Here is a 17,187-nt window from a genome sequence, read left to right on the forward strand (position 1 = left end):
GCACAGAAAGAAAAAATTGTACATGGGTTGGTTTGTTTTTAAATGGTGCTGACAGCATAAAACCAACATTTTTATAAATACCTCATATTCTCCTGAATATTAGCAACAACACTAAATATTGGCAAAATATTAAAATTATTTTTAAAATCTAATTCACTTTTTGCATTTCACTCCAGTTGGCTGATGTTATCAGACTGGGCAGTTTCCCTTTCTGGTTCTCCTGTACTAGAGCAGTGCTTTCAGGTAGACAATCCTTTCTTCAATGTAAAAAAAACTTCAAAACTCCCTTATATTTTTTATTCTTACCTTTATTGCAAACGTAAGAATGACAATAAAGCTTATGCACTACAACTATTACTATAGCTACGACGTTTGATCTCACCAACATACGTGGTTTTGGCCACCAAAGTTATTCTGGGAGTTGTGTTTTTTTGCTTTAGAATTGTAACAGAATTTTCAGTGTCCAATTGTCTTTCGCAAGACTGAGAAACACTGCATTAGAGCGATGTTATTTGAGTAGCACACACTACAGGAAAGAGTTGGATGAAAAATCTAATGATCATATGGCCATTTCTCTCCTATATGACAATGAAAGGAAAGAGAATGCTACTTACCTTATTTTCAGTCTGATTTTGTTCACAACTTCATCAATGTTTGCCAAAGACTGCAAGATAAAAACAATTTTTCAAAAGAAAAATGTTTTTTAGCTATATACATGCAAATCACTGAATTAAACTTCCCTTTGAATACTTGGCATTTTCTTTCATAGCACTTTACAAAAGTGGTTCAGTAGTATAATTTCCCTTTTATAGATAAGGAAACTGAGGCACCAAGTAGTTTGGTGACTTGTTCAAGGTCACGTAGAGGTCAGTGACAGATCTTGGAACAGAAGCCAGATCTACAGACTACAATTACTTTTCAACTCGCCCCTGCACATGCATAAACAAGCTGAATACAACTACAATTTCTCTTTGTGATTTTACAAATCCTCCCTCAGAGGAAGCAGTTAAAGGGAATGGTGATGGTGACCTCTAGTGGATAACACAGTCAAAAAGCCAATAGGATCAAAGTATGTTAGGGTTCAATCTTACAGTTCTTTGAACTTCAGCAAACCCCAGAGGAATGCAATGGGCCCCGAATGCCTGAGATCCACGGATACCCGGCAATGAAGAATGCCTGACTGGTATCTGGGCGTGAGCAGATCAAGCAGAACAAGTTGAACAGAAGCTCCTAAAAGGAAAAATCCTACTGCCTGCTCTGCTTCCGCAGTCAACCCAAACGCAGCAGAATCTAGGAAGTTCCAGCAAGTTTTCAGGAGCTCACCCAAGGGCCCTCCTCATCTCAACAGACCTCGCAACCCCAAGCCAAGCCTAGTTCACGGGTTGAACTAGGGAAGGATTCGACCCCACTAGATCTCCATTCCTTATCCCTGAAAGGAAACAATGGTTTTAAAATCTAGTCTGATTGTGACTGGACTTTCTGACACTTCACATTCAAAACATCCCTGGTGTGGCTAGAATCCCTGGGGCCTCCCAGTATATTGATCCAGCAGGATCTGAAATTCAACTGCAAAAACAAACAAACCTTTGCATAGTGAAACTGTTTCTTTCTAGAGACCCAAAACGGAACTTTCATTATATCGAAACTGCAGCTAGCACATTGGGAGACTGTCATTCCACTTCACTGGGTCTGAGTTTAAGTAGTAATCGCAACTGAAAATCCTAATTTTGCTGCTCTTTAAAAAGAAGCCCTGGGTATATTTTTAAACCTTTCTACGGACATGAAGGGGGATTTACACATTGAGTCACCATTAAGGTTACCCTATGGCTCATGGGACAGCAGAACCTCAAGCACTTGACTCACTTGCTCAGTTGGAAAGAGAGTATTAATATACTCCACAGCATTGAAGTCTGCCCTGTCCAGTGGATCTTGGCTGGGAAACACCTAGAGAGGGGGGAAAGAAACACAAAATATCAGCTTGATCATCTGTAACTTAAACAGTATCTGTTATTTTAATAACTAAAACACAGACATGGGATTATGTTTAACAGCATGGTCCTGACAGGTCTGCATGGAGAGCAGTCAGGCCTCAATTCAATGGAGAATAAATAGTTTTTGTAACTACATCCCTGTAGGTCTTTGTGCTACTAAAATCCCTGCAGTCATCAGACTAGGTAAACACAGATGTAATACATATGCACATCCCAAGATTCAATACCAGCACAATCAATCATGTGCTACAAATTCCCAAGAGTCAGAAACTATTAATTATGTATCTAAAACCATGTTGATGTTTTCATCATGGCCTGGAAATTAAAAGCTCACGCTGAGACCACGTCCTTCTCTTGGGTAGGGCCATTTGGTGAGAGATGGAGACTTTTTCTTTCACAAACTTGTAATATAAAACATGATGAATTAAGAAAATGGTCAAACCAGATCCCTAGAGACCTAGATTTCACCATGAAAACATGGAAAAGAGAGAGAGGGTAAATCTGTTAAATGATCTAGTTATCCTAGAAAAGGAGAAAAGAGCAGCAACTCTTTCTAATCAGTCTTCAGGAGGTGCTCAAGTGATCCAAGTAAGGTTGTTAAATTATTTTTCCTCCATCAAAAACTAAAATATGATGTATTACCTTCTCAGTTACTATGTTTGTTCTGTGCCATGCAGCCATCAATCCCTCCTTCCCCAGTCTAAACCACGTCCTAGAAGTGCAGTAAATCACATCACTCATGTGTGTCATTCTAGTCATTCCAAGTTGGTGATAGGCAGCTGCATCAGGCAAAAGAAAATCCTACACAAAACTTTCAATGCAAACTTTTTGCTATCTTAGCACACAGAGTATCTAAATTTGATATGCTTTTTTCAAGAGGGAAAAATCTATTGTTTCTGAAAGGATTGTAACTTAGAGGGCCGCACTACTATTAATATGATATCTGTCCACCTTTCAGCTTAGGAACTTGGGGAACTCTAGAAACTGAGGCACAGGGAGATTAAATTATTTTCTCCAATATCACACAGCAAATCAGCAGCAAAAATCAGAAGCAGAAGCCAGGTGGCCCAACTCCCTGATCTTCTACGGGGCAACAGTTGCAGATCAATTATGATAGCTAACAGCCTGGTCAAAAAAATAAACAAAACTCAGTTTGTCTCAGACTCCTACTCTAGCTGGCAACTGCAGTTTGACTACTAACTGTTTGTGTCTTGCTATCGTCTGCTGTTTCTAGAGGACAAGCGGTGACAGTACCCATAGTTCTTACGAAAGATGAAAGTTGGCAATGGCTGTAAGGAGAGTCATGGATTCCAGGAGATTTAAACACGTCCATCAGATTCAGGATGTGGGGAGAGGATTGTGGTTGGGCAGGTAACTGAGCTGACACACACTTAAGTGTATTTAACTGAGCATTTGAAGAGAAAAGCTAATAGGTCTGTAAGCCGAGTGTGGAGTTTGGCAAAACTGCAGGGGCACAAGTGAAAAGACCAGTGAAATTGAACTGAGTGCCCCTAAGCACTTGACCAGCAAGGTACTAAAGGACAACCAGGTGGACAGGTGACGGAAAGGCACCACATAAAACTAAGAGAATATTTATGAAAAAAGTATAGCATCTCAGGCTTGTAGTAAGGGTAATGGGGGAGGTCATAATACAGTAGAGAAGGGGCAGCAGCCTGGGTAAAGCTTCCTCAATCACTACAGAAAAGTTGCAGGAAATGAATGTTACTTCACTGCAGTATTCTCTAGTGCAGCAGAATGGTGAAATCTCCCTTTCTATCCTTGACAGCCTGACTCCTCTGCTGATTCATATCAGCCTTTACAGCTAATGTCACCTGATATAAAAAAATCCCAGGGGAGATAAAAATCATTATTTTATATTGATTTTTTGAAGTTTGCACAGATTTTTTTTTAAATCAGCAAATCAAAAGTTTTATTTACAAGACACAGCATTAGAAAAGAACTGTGTGGCTTCACCACCAAGATGCAGGTGTAGGGCTGGAAAAGACCACTTGAACCATCAAGTAGAACATTACAATTAATGCATTAGCTAATGAATCCAGCATTTTCCCATCCCTCATCTGCCTGTTGCAGAGCTGGGCCATGAACTCAGATTTCTGAACCCCACTTTAACCATAAGACAATCCTTTGTTCATTCCCAGTTCTGTGCTTCCTTTCATGCAATCCCCCACACCCAGCACAGTCTTGGAAAAGGGGGTTAGCAAATATCAATTACCTTTGCCTCCTCCAAAACAATCCTGGAGAGTCACTCACTTTGTGAACCTTTCTACCTGAAGATCACTTGCTATTCTGCATGCAGTCCTAGGACTGTAAACTGTTCCGGATATAACTCCTGGGGGAATTCTGCGTCACTGTGCATGCACAGAATTCATGTCCCTTGCAGATTTCTTTGCTTCTCCACAGAAAAAAATGACTTCTGATGGGGAAGCAAACGGAAGTCCACAAGAGCGGTCATGTGCCTCTCCTGAGCAGTGCAGGCAGGTTGGTTCAGGCACTCGGAGCAGCAGGTAGAGACATAAATCACCACTAGGACAGGGCCTGGAAGGCTAGGCAGTCATGCGTGTGAGAGGAAAAGAGACATTCTGTCCCTCTTGCTTGCTATTGCAGCACACTTGATGTTGAGAGGCAGGGCTTTGGGTTGTTTCTGGGGAGGTAGGTGTGGGGCAACCTGCCTGCTTCGTGAATTGTTCCCATGTCTTTGTGAATTCCCTCAGGAATATAAAACAGGTGTAAAAGTTTTAGGGCTCCCTTACATTGCCAGAGTGGTATAAAGGACAATATGGCCTTATAAATGCTTATGGTGCTTTAGTGATTAGAACTGGTCTAAATTTTTGGACTGAAAAAAATTCCTATTAAAATGTGCTCTATGAACTGTTTGGTACTTACCTTTCTAGAGATGGTCAGTAGCCAATATACATTGTGAGTTTGATTTCCCAGCCCCCACTTGCTCTTCAATTGCCTATGATGCAACACTGAGCATATGGCTGCATACATTTGTTGACTAATAACTAGAAATAAAGTGTCAAACCTAGCGGAATTACTATTAGGCAAGGGGGCTTGGGGATTTCTTCCAATGCTCCCCACTCCCATTCTCCATCCACTGTACTGTAGTTTAAATAAACTACCAAAATAACTGAAGCTGGCATGATTATATTGCATTATTATGACAAAATGTGCAGATTTTTTTTTTGGTGCAGAATTTTTAATATTTTTGTGCAGAATTCCCCCAGGAGTAGGACATAGAACCAATCAGTAGGTTGGCAAAGTTTCCTTGTTAGAACCAGTCGACTATATCAACATGTAAAAAAATATTATGGTTATAGCAAAAGTGGAGATTTACAGACGGACAGTTTAACAAAAATGTTACAAGCTTTGTCTAGCTCCCTAAACCATCTTTATTGACCCAAAGCAGTGGGAAATTGTGCTTATGTTGTGATTATATGGAACAGATTGGATCCCAGACACTAGACCAAAGTCAATCTCCATATAAAACTCCCCATTTTAACTCTCCATATAGAGCTTAAAATGTTTTTGAGAGGAAAAAGGAAAGAAATCTCACCACCCTGAAGGAATTAAAGCTCTCAGTAAGGTTAATGGGCCAGCTGTTTTTTGTTGTCTAGGTGGTTCTTCATCTCTAACACAGTATTTATGATACATCACAGGCAAGACCTGAACAATGACAAAGAAATGCTGCTGCCTTCCTTATTGATAGGTGCTGTGCATCCCTGCCACTGTGTCAGTCTTCATCACCCCCTCTAGCTCATTCAAAGGAAGTCTGCAAGTTGTTCACTTTAACACTCGAGGGTCATCTGAGTGATGTGTTGTGAGGCAGCTCCCATTCCCTGCCTCTAGATTTTCACCTACAACAGGTTCCTCTTCAAATACCAGGGGTGAAATCCTGGCCCAAAGAAAGTCAATGTGAATTTTACCATTGATTTCAACAGGGCCAGGATTTCAGCACAGGTTGCTGCTAATTCCATTGCAACTCCTTTGGAGCACAAAGAATTGTAAGGGACATCTGAGGACTCTGGTTCCAGGAGGATACGTATGGGCTGTTCACGTGGAAAGGGTTTTGACTGCCCTGAAGCATGCCACTGCAAATCAATGGCCTCCTATGAAAGCGTGGGACAGGGCGAAATCTCTCCAAGATCCAAATCAGCCAGGGGGTTATATTGTGCTTTACTTAAGCCTATAATGGTTGACAAAAAATCATACGCATGTTGGCTCCCTCTACAGTCCAGGCCTGAAGCAACAGGGGGGAAAGGGTAACAGGACGAGGCATGGAGAGACATTTATTTACTAGGAAAGTTAAATAATGTTTTCACCCCTCTAGCCAGCTACCTGAACGATAAATAAATTAATCTAAGATTCCACTAGAATCCTATCCCCCCACACACACACAGGAGAGCCTCCCCGCCCCCAACCAGCTCCCCCCTCCCCCGCCCCCAGGAGAGCCTCCCAGCCCCCAACCAGCTCCCCCCTCCCCCCCAGGAGAGCCTCCCCGCCCCCAACCAGCGCCCCCCTCTCCCCCAGGAGAGCCTCCCTGCCCCCAACCAGCTCCCCCCTCCCCCCCAGGAGAGCCTCCCTGCCCCCAACCAGCTCCCCCCTCCCCCCCAGGAGAGCCTCCCCGCCCCCAACCAGCCCATCCCCGCACCCGCCGAGCGTCCCCCCCCGAGCAGAGCAGAGCATCCCTGCCTCTCCCCCCAGAGCAGAGCAGAGCATCCCTGCCTCCCCCCCAGCCCGGAGAAGAGGGTCCCTGCCCCCAGGAGCCCCGCCTCCCCCAGCACCTCTAACCCCCGGCCCGGCCCTCACCTGCTCTATGGCCCGCTGCACCTCCGGGGCCAGCTGCAGCACGGCCTCCAGCTCCTGCACGGCCTCCAGCTCGTCCTCCTCCATCCCGGCCTGCCCCGCGCCGCTTCCGGCAACCGCGGGCCGCTGGGACACCGGAGGCCTCTGGCCAATCAGCGGCCGCCCGGCCTGCCGGCTTCTGGGGGCGGGGCAGCCGCGGATTGGGGCACTGGCCCGGGGGGGGCGGGCACGAGTGAGGAGGAGCGGGAAAGGCAGTGACGGGATGGGGCGCTAGGGGGCACTGCAAGCGCTGGAGTGGGGGAGACGGGCAGTGGCCTGACAGCACTGGAGGAGGCACTGGGGGCAGTGGGCTGGCACACTGGAGAAGGGGGGGACAGTGAGCTGCCAGCGCTGGAGCAGACACTGGGGGCAGTGGGCTGGCACACTGGAGAAGGGGGGGACAGTGAGCTGCCAGCGCTGGAGCAGACACTGGGGGCAGTGGGCTGGCACACTGGAGAAGGGGGTGGGGGCATTGAGCTGCCAGCGCTGGAGCAGACACTGGAGGCAGTGGCCTGCCAGCACTGGAGGAGGCACTGGGGGCAGTGGGCTGGCACACTGGAGAAGGGGAGGACAGTGAGCTGCCAGCACTGGAGGAGGCATTGGGGGCAGTGGGCTGGCACACTGGAGAAGGGAGTGGGGGCATTGAGCTGCCAGCTCTGGAGCAGACACTGGGGGCAGTGGCCTTCCAGCACTGGAGGAGGCACTGGGGGCAGTGGGCTGGCACACTGGAGAAGGGGGGGGACAGTGAGCTGCCAGCGCTGGAGCAGACACTGGGGGCAGTAGGCTGGCACACTGGAGAAGGGGGGGGACAGTGAGCTGCCAGCGCTGGAGCAGACACTGGGGGCAGTGGCCTGCCAGCACTGGAGGAGGCACTGGGGGCAGTGGGCTGGCACACTGGAGAAGGGGGGGGACAGTGAGCTGCCAGCGCTGGAGCAGACACTGGAGGCAGTGGCCTGCCAGCACTGGAGGAGGCACTGGGGGCAGTGGGCTGGCACACTGGAGAAGGGGGGGGACAGTGAGCTGCCAGCGCTGGAGCAGACACTGGGGGCAGTAGGCTGGCACACTGGAGAAGGGGGTGGGGGCATTGAGCTGCCAGCGCTGGAGCAGACACTGGGGGAAGTGGCCTGCCAGCACTGGAGGAGGAGCAGGGGGCACTGGGCTGCCAACACTGGAGAAGGGGGGGACAGTGAGCTGCCAGCGCTGGAGCAGACACAGGGGGCAGTAGGCTGGCACACTGGAGAAGGGGGGGGACAGTGAGCTGCCAGCGCTGGAGCAGACACTGGGGGCAGTGGCCTGCCAGCACTGGAGGAGGCACTGGGGGCAGTGGGCTGGCACACTGGAGAAGGGGGGGACAGTGAGCTGCCAGTGCTGGAGCAGACACTGGGGGCAGTAGGCTGGCACACTGGAGAAGGTGGTGGGGGCAGTGAGCTGCCAGCACTGGAGCAGACACTGGGGGCAGTGGCCTGCCAGCACTGGAGGAGGAGCAGGGGGCACTGGGCTGCCAGCACTGGAGAAGGGGGTGAGGTGCTGTGCTGGAGGCACCCAGTAGGATTTGTGGCATTGTGTGAAGGCAGGCACCAGGAAAAAGACGAATCTTTCCTTAGCAGGGCCCTTGCTTTTGGTGTTAAAATTTGGAGTGGCCAGAAAGACTCCCAAGGGGAACAGGGTCAGACCCTCTGAGATGTTATCACCCTTAAGCTTGAAGGGTGAATTAGTTGCCTGAGGTTGGGCATTGAACTCTTGTCGCCCAGTTCTGTATTCAGAGCACTCTTGAGAATAAAAAATGTGTATTTTCCTTATAATGATCCTTCATTTATCAAAAGTCCATTATTCCTCCTGGTGCTAGAATGCTCAGGCTGGCCCACCCCCTTACAGTGCTAATGAAAATCTGTTTGTCTTGATTACATATTTCTTTGCATAATTATGTCTCCCTTAAATCCAGTTTTCGTGTAGCACAGCAGAGCACTTCTGAATTCCACTCCAGCAGAGACCCCAGTGAACTCACCACAGGTATTACTGCCATGTATTATATTCTGTTATAATATTTATTTATTTGTATTCCAATAGCTCCTAGAGGCCCCCATGCATTAGGTGCTATGAAAACACATAGTGAGAGACCATCCCTGCTCCCCCAAGCTAATGGTCTAACTAGACAAGACAGATGGAGATGGAAACAAATGCACAGAGTGGTGATTTGCCTAAGGTTCTCATAACACATCACTTGCAGAGTAGGGAACCGAACCAGATCTTCTGAGTCCCTGTATGGTGCCTGTTCCACTGGGCCACACTAGCATCAGAACCAGGCTGTAAGCGCCAGGATTTGAGATTGGAGGGGGAAAAAAAACCACCACGTCTGTCTATAAGGCTAAACTAACATGATGAGTAGCCCATGGAGTCTGCACATCCTGTTATAACTCCCTGTTGGATGATCCTCCTCATCAGTGCAGACAAGTGCAAATTTCCCTGTGGCCAACAAGCTTGTCTACTCATTAGTTCCTAACTCCACTGCTCACAGACCTTTGATCGCACACGGGTTTTGTTTAGTTTCTGTTTTACATGGTGCCACTCTCCCATCTTGCCAAGCTGGCACTCTCAAAACCTGTTCTTAGCAATGAAAATCAGAAACTCCAGGTCATACCTTTCGAGAACTGGGCCTCAGGGCCTGACCTGGTTGTAGTTGTGACAGACGGACACTAACCTGTAATATCCTAAATGAATTTTATTGAAGTTAAACTTTATTGAAGTAGAGTGATTAATACTTTTAGGGGTCCATTGTATTAAAAATACAATTGTGCATGTGTGATTGTGGCAGTGTTCTCTAGTTGGAGGGGGAGGCTAATGTACTTCCTATGTTATCAGCCCTTTGAAGCCACCTCTGGAGAGGTGTACATATACTAGTTCAAACTAGATTGTCTGGGGACTAACAGACAAAGAAAGGCTTTTTGGATAAATAGACTAGTTTTAAACTGGCTCAGGGCTTTCTTTCTGATCCAGCAAACAGACAAGTCTCCTGATCCATGGAGGACCCCAATCCTTGGGGTAGAGTTGGAAAGACTGGGCCTACTGAGGCTCTGTAAGACTGGGTGATTGTTCTGAGCTGAAGTTGTGATGAACTTGTGACCACACGAAGGAAACACCGTGGCTGGGGTGTAGAAGGACTGTAGTATAGGGTTGGGCCCTGGTAAGGTTAGTAGCATGGGGTAGGTTACTTTATTGTTTGTTTATATGTTTCCTCTCTAGTGCTTTTACCTGAAGAATAAAATAGGTTTGCTTAGAAAGACCTGTGTAGTAACTTACAAATGTTGACAATTACTCTTGTCAAATCTCTGAAGAGAAAGCAACCAGGTGTGCTTGGGCAGCCTGTTGCTGCTGGGAATCACACAGTTAAGGCAGGGAACAGTGCAGCATGGGAAATCCTAGTCCAAAGGGAAAGAAATACAGGTCTCCACTCGAAAAGGCTCAGGAGCTGGAAGCCTGAGAGTGGGGCCCTTCCTGGACCACTCAGGAGAAATACAGGTGCAGGGGCTGAGAACAGTGACAGAACTTATTCCTGTGAAATAGTCCCAAAGATTCCTGCAAATACTTATATGCATGCTTCATTTTTGCACAAGAGTAGTCCCACTGAGTCCATGCGACTCTGTGTGTGTGTGTATGTGTTTGCATTTGAGGATACGTAGCCTGCAGATCTCACACACTAAGTAAGACCTTTATCCTGCAACAAACCTATTAAACATATTGTACTGCAGTGATTTTCAAACTGGGGGCTGTGGAATACCTGCTGGTCACATGGTTTGATTTTGCCTCTTTCCCAGCTGCTACACTGTATTAAAAGTAGATAAACCTACCTCATATACTTTCCCAGTATGACTTGCCCATGTCGTAATTGTACTAGTTGCCCTCTGGGTGGCCATATTCTACAATTAGGAACAAAAGGGGGATACTGAAACAATATCTTGCAGTGTGGTTCACATTCCAGGCAGGTTTGAGAACCCTGCTATAATAATAAATATCACCCTTTATTTCTGACGTGCCACTTAAGAGATGGATCAGGAATTGGTCAATGATCAAAATCTCGGTACACCCAGAGCACACTTAAATCGCAAACACTTGGCTTGCTCATCTACAGCTCCTACCCATTCTTAACACTGTCTCTCCACTCCCTCTCCTTGCTTACTGTGTGCTAACTGGCAGAGCCCTCGCCTGGCAAGTTAGCACAGCTACCGTTGTTAACATTAGGCCTGCTAGCAGCTCTTACACAGTTCCTTCATCCACCCCACCCTAGCCTAGCCTCTCCCAACATGACCCCCTTCATCCAACAACTCATGTTAATTTTCACTCCCCACCACCACCACCTTTACTACCCAAAACACTCTGAAAAACAAAACAAAACAAAACAAAAGTTTAAATTTCATATCTATGTAACACCAAAGATGTGGCCTTGGACTTAGTAACCCTCCCCATAGTTGCTTAGAAGATAACACTGAACACACAATTAAACAGTAACGGTTGATGGAAAGCAAAGATTGTTATCAATGAAACAATCAGAAACACACACTGTGTCACAAGCATGCTTTTGTTCTCCCCCGATAATGTGAAATGCTGAAAGTAATACAGAAAACAGGGAAAGCAAATTAGCATGAAAATTGCCTATAAATAAATACAGATTTATATTACAAATAAATAAATAAAAATAGAACTGATTCTCCTGCCGGTCCTGAATTATTTCAATCCTGTTTGTTTGCTCCTGTCACTTTGGAACATTAATTTCGTTTGTTTGTTCACAGGATTTACACAATGTGGGCAATCACAATACATGTTCCTGCACGCTGCTGCTGCCACTTCAGACCCACTATAGACTAACTTTCAGAGGTACAGTTTAAATGAGTTGGAATTATGGACTTGTTAAATGGACACTTTCACTTGAACACAATTGAAACAATTTCCCCAATTTAGTATAGCAGCCAGTCCCACAACCGTTACTCATTTACCTCAATGGGGCTACTCACCTACCTAAAGGCTTGATCCAAAACCTGTCAAAGTAAAGGGAAAGGCTCCCATTCACATGAAATTCAGTAAGGACTAATGCAAAGTGCTCCACTTAAGAAGGGGCAATCGGTTGCACACATACAAAATGGGAAATGACTGTCTAGGAAGATTTTGTTACACTTACATGTGTTTATTACAAGGTGGTGAGAATAGACATGAGGCAGTACAAAAATTATTGGAACAGGAGCTCACTTGTGCTGCTAATACAACCAAAATCTGGATGGGGAATAACTCTGATGATCAACACTATTTACAAAACATCTAGGGAAGTGCCTGACACTCATATTCATATTTACAAACTGATTTCATTATCTTGTGTGTAGGGTTGCCAGACAGCAAGTGTGAAAAATCAGGACAGGGGATGGGGGGGTAAATAGGTGCCTATATAAGACAAAGCCCCAAATATCAGGACTGTCCCTATAAAATCGGGACATCTGATCACCCTACTTGTGCGTCAGGTCTGCTTTGGCTGAACTCTACACAGATATATAGCAGTATCAGAGAAAACCTCACTAGCAAGGAACCTTTATCTAGTGATTAAAGAAGGGAGCTGTGAGTCAGGATAAATGGACATGTTCTCAGCTCTGTGTTCTTGTGCAAATTAGTTAACTTATTTATGTGCCAGCTGCCTTGCCTGTCAAATGGGGATGACCCAGCGGCTAGTCACATTTTGAGGCCCAGTTGGAAAGAGAAATTGATGGAGTCTGGTATTCTCTTGATGCAGTCTTGTTTATTTGAAAGGAATCTACAAAGTCCTGTTTCTCCAAACACAGGAGGAATTAAGAACAAAAGGAGCAGTTTCTCAGCTTACAGCTCCAAGCCTCTTTAGTCAACAACAGACCCACAACCACATTCTCTCTAGCTTTTTCCAGGGTCGTACTTCACTCGCAGGTTACTGCTTGGCTTTCTTGTTTTTCTGCTTCTTCCTTTCTCTCTCTGTTCTGTTTCCAGTTCCATTTGGTCACTCACAATATGCAGTGGAACCCTGCTGCCCACATGAAGCTTGTTTCTGGGCATACTCTGACAGGCCTTCTTTTAGGGGTGTCCCCTTAATGGTCTCTTACAATTATTTTAAATTAAGTATATGTTCAGACATCAATTTGAATGCAGTTTTAACTAACAAGGGGTCTGCCTATCTAGTGACACAGCTATGGCACTGTAGCTGATCTGCTGTAGCACCACACTGTAGATACTTCCTACATCAACTAAAGGGGTTTTCCCCATCAGTGTAGGTAATCCACCTCTCAAAGGGAAGGTTTACACTACGGTGTTAAGTCGACCTAAGTTGCGCAACTTCAGCTATATGAATAGCATAGCTGGGCTGGAGTTGATGTACCTTAGGTCGGCTTATTGTGGTGTTTATACTGCACTGGGTCAACAGAAGAAGCCCTCCCCTCGACCCCCCGTATGTTTCTCCTTCCGGTGGAGTATCAGAGACAATGGGAGAGCGATCAGCGGTTGATTGAGCAGGTCTTCAACCTAGCCATGTCTACACTGGGATGTAGGTTGGCCTAACTACTGTGCTCAGGAGCAATCTCAGAAGCCTTTTTCAACTCTGAAAATGCTACATCACTCTGCTGACCACTGGAATGGCTTCCTTTCTTTACTGTTGCTGAATGTTTCTGACAAGTAGCAAAACCAACAGGGATCAGTTCTTATTTCAGAACAACAAGCACTTTAGCAGCTAAAGGTATGTCTACAAAAAAAACAAAAAAACATAACCCCGTGACAGCCAGTCTCAGAGCCTGGGTCAGCAGACTTGAGCTCCTGCTGTGGCAATATAGACATTTCCACTTGGACTGGAGCCTAAGTTCTGAGACCCTCCCCGTTCACTGGGTTTCAGAGCCCAGGCTGCCACCCATACATCTACACTGCTATTTTCAATCATGTGACACAACCCCCAGGAAACCAAATCAGTTGACCCTGGCTCTGAGACTCACAGCCAGGGGCAGGTTTGTTTTTTTTCTGTGTAGACTCTTTGATTTCTTCGAGGCCCAGGAAGGTTTTCAACCACTCCCACTCTTCTTCTTGCTGGAAAGCCACAATTCCATGTAGCTTTTATAATGGTTACGTTTCTGCCCCTAGGGCAGGACAACTGGTTCGCTGCAACCTAACTGCCTATAAACTATCTTTAAAAGGGACTGCCACAGACTGAATTTGTAAGACATCTTTCCTGCCATTGATTACACAGTTATTAGCCATAATGAAATCCAAGCCAGTTATTAGCTCATCCACTATTTCAGTCATCAAAACTTCTTGCTCAAATTTCAGAGATCCAATCTTCTAATCCAATTTCAGGAGAGGTGCCCATGCCCATTCCCATGCCCTAGTCATTGTCTCTGTTTAAGACTCATGAGGTGGTTCATTTTTTGATCCCTTATTCTCTAGCCTTTTTAGCATATCTAATCTAATAACTTATGTTTAGGACTGCGTCAGTTATCCCTATACACATAACACATCCTGTTATGCACTTAATAGCCAAACTCCCATTTTTGTTGTTCAGCTGCCCAGATCTAAACAAAAACTGTGGGACTAATTCTCAAACCGCCAAGCTTTGCACCTCCAGCTTAGTGTCTCCCCTGGCTCCCTGATTTCCTGAAAAGGGAGAGGGCCTTTCACTACACACTTGCAACAGCCTGCCTTCCCCCAATTTATAAATGTTTGTAGCCAATTTTGTTACAGTACCCACATTTAACTTCTTCCCTTTAATTTTTGCCTATTTTCCTTATTTTAGAAATCACATTTATCTTTTGTTGTAATTGTTCATCACAGTCACAAACCAGATAATAGATTAGAATCCCCTCTATCATATATATTAGACACAGAACTGTACTTACAGGACTCATGGTGATCCACTTCCATCTTCCTCATTAGCAGCTGCTTCCTCTTTTAGACATCCACTGCAAGAAAAGATTCAAGTTCTGTGGCAAAGTCCACAGCTTCTCGGAGTGTCTTTGGCCACCTTTTGGTGATCTTCATATGCAAGTCCAAGTCTTGCCGAGCATGTATACATTGGTCCCTCACCAGTTTATGCTGGAAGGTCTCAGTGGTACCCAGTGTCCTAAGAACATAAGTCACTGCAGGTCCTCTGACAGTTTAAGTGGGGTTTCTTCTTTCCCCCTCTTTCTAACTCTTGGTTCTTGCCCTGGCCAGCTCAGATTGATAGCTATGTCCATAGCTTGTTGTACTAAGCCTGGATAACTCCATCTTTTTTGTGGGATTAAGTTAAGAACGGCCATACTGGGTCAGACCAAAGGTCCATCTAGCCCAGTATCCTGTTTTCCAACAGTGGCCAATGCCAGGTGCCCCTGAGAGAATGAACATAATAGGGAATCATCAAGTGATCCATCCCGTTGTCTATTCTCAGCTTCTGGCAAACAGAGGCTAGTGACACCATCCGTGACCATCCTGACTAATAACCATTGAACTGGCTGCTAGCAACCCCCCTTTCTGTCCCTCCTCCCTACCATTAATTTGAGCTATAATGTTGGATTGAACTAAAGGAGCCTCCCAAGGAGTTTTTCCCTGAAAGGTAGTGGGGCTTTTGTATTATCTGAGCTGGGACAATCCGATCTCTCCCCCTGGCCCTCTGTGGATTACAAATGATAGAAAACTGTTGTAAATGTCCAGTCCTATCCAAGTCTTCCAAATGGCCCAATTCCTCATCCAGGAGCTGCGTTGGATTGTGGTCAGTAACTCTTCAATTTCCTCTGTGGCGCATCTCGATTGGCAAGTTCCGGGTTGGCTAAAGTTTACTTGGTCTCCACCATTTAAATGGAAAACCTTCTGGTCTATGGCAGTCTGATTGCTGGTCACCTCATCAATCTCTTTTACCATTCTCACCTGGTCATGTTGTGGCTGGACTTCCCAGTCTGTTTGGATGCTTTGTAACTGTTGCTCCAGCAGAGACTTCATCTCTGCCTGCAGGTCATCCTTCTGTAAGACCTCCAGATGCTGCTTTAATTCCTTCTGTGAAGCCTCCAGCTTCTGTTTCAGGTCTTGTTATAAATCTCACTGCTCATTTTTGATTTCTGCAAGTACCTCCGTTATTTGCTCTATCTTGGTTCAACAGCTGTACCAGTTTACACACTCTCTCGCCTCAGAAACTGAATCCCATGTCTAACACCAGAGTTTTCTCTTTTTGACCGGAACCAACTAGTCAAATTTTGGAGCCCTGGCGAAGTTCCACTTTGAAACAGAAACTGATAGCATCTGGTATTCTCTTTGATGTAATCTTGTTTATTTACAAGGAATGTACAAAGTCCTGCTTCTCAGAACACAGGAAGAACTAAAAACAAAAGCAGCAGTTTCTTAATTTACAGTCCCAAAGCCTCTTTAGCCAACACCAGACCAAAATCTCTCTAGCTTTTTCCAGGGTAACACTGTGCTTGCAGGCAACTGCTTGGCTTTCTTCCTTTCTGACTCTGCCTCTCTCTCTGTTTTCAGGTTCTGCATGTTCTCTCTCACACCTGGTTACAATACCCAGTAGAATTACCCACACCCGCATGGTACTAGTTTCTGGGCAGACTCTAATAGGCCTCATTTTAGGGGTAGCCCCTTAATAATCTCTTACAAATAACTTAATTGAAGGGTGTTTTCATACATCAATTTGAATGAGGTTTTAACTCAACCCACAAGGTTTCCCCTGGTTCACTGGCTTGTTGAGACTAAATTAATTGATGATTCTGCCGCACTTTAAGCTCCTCAGATAAAGGATGCAATAGAAGTGAAAAGTTATATATTTAAACAGCCTAATCTCTTCTCTGGAAAGATGGAGATGATGCTGGTTATGGTACCTCTTCCAGTACCCCACTGTTAGATACTCCCCCCTTTTGATCTTCCTACCATAGTTTCATCCTCAGATTAGTTTGGCAATACCAGAACTTTACACTTGCCTGCAAAGTTTGTGGGTTAAGATGGCCAAACCTGTTTTACTACTTCTAAGTGCACAGCTTTACTTGGCAAAGTAGCTCTTGTGAAGATGAGGTTGAGTAGTTGCATAGCTGAATTTCCCACAGGCCATTATTCATGTAATGCTCTATGTGGCCTCTTACAAACACATTAGAAAATAAAGGCCCTACCCTGCAAAGCTTACAGTCTGACTGCAAGAGATAGAATGTAATTAAATGGAGGCGAGAATCAGCGCAGAATGTGCTGGAGACCTCAGACCTAAGGTAACCTCATTAGGAACACAGACAGTGTTTTAATGTGAACAGCACTGAGCATTTTGCATCTCCAAGGCACTTTTACAAATGATCAACATCAGCGGGAGCTTGCAAAGTTC

General features: G+C 45.5%; 1 protein-coding gene across 1 annotated transcript in view; it reads right to left on the reverse strand.

Moving 5' to 3' along the window:
* The window catches only part of VPS53 (VPS53 subunit of GARP complex), a 93,795-nt gene extending 86,860 nt beyond the window's left edge, over window positions 1–6,935 (reverse strand). The window contains exons 1-3 of the mRNA XM_050928781.1: window positions 6,822–6,935; window positions 1,864–1,944; window positions 615–664 (exon numbers count right to left, since the gene is read on the reverse strand). Of these exons, the coding sequence (XP_050784738.1) occupies window positions 615–664; window positions 1,864–1,944; window positions 6,822–6,905 (215 nt within the window). The 5' untranslated portion in view covers window positions 6,906–6,935. The remainder of the gene's footprint in view (window positions 1–614; window positions 665–1,863; window positions 1,945–6,821) is intronic.
* Window positions 6,936–17,187: the final 10,252 nt, after the last annotated feature.

The sequence above is a fragment of the Gopherus flavomarginatus genome, chromosome 19, assembly GCF_025201925.1.
Source record: "Gopherus flavomarginatus isolate rGopFla2 chromosome 19, rGopFla2.mat.asm, whole genome shotgun sequence".
NCBI lineage: Eukaryota > Metazoa > Chordata > Testudines > Testudinidae > Gopherus > Gopherus flavomarginatus.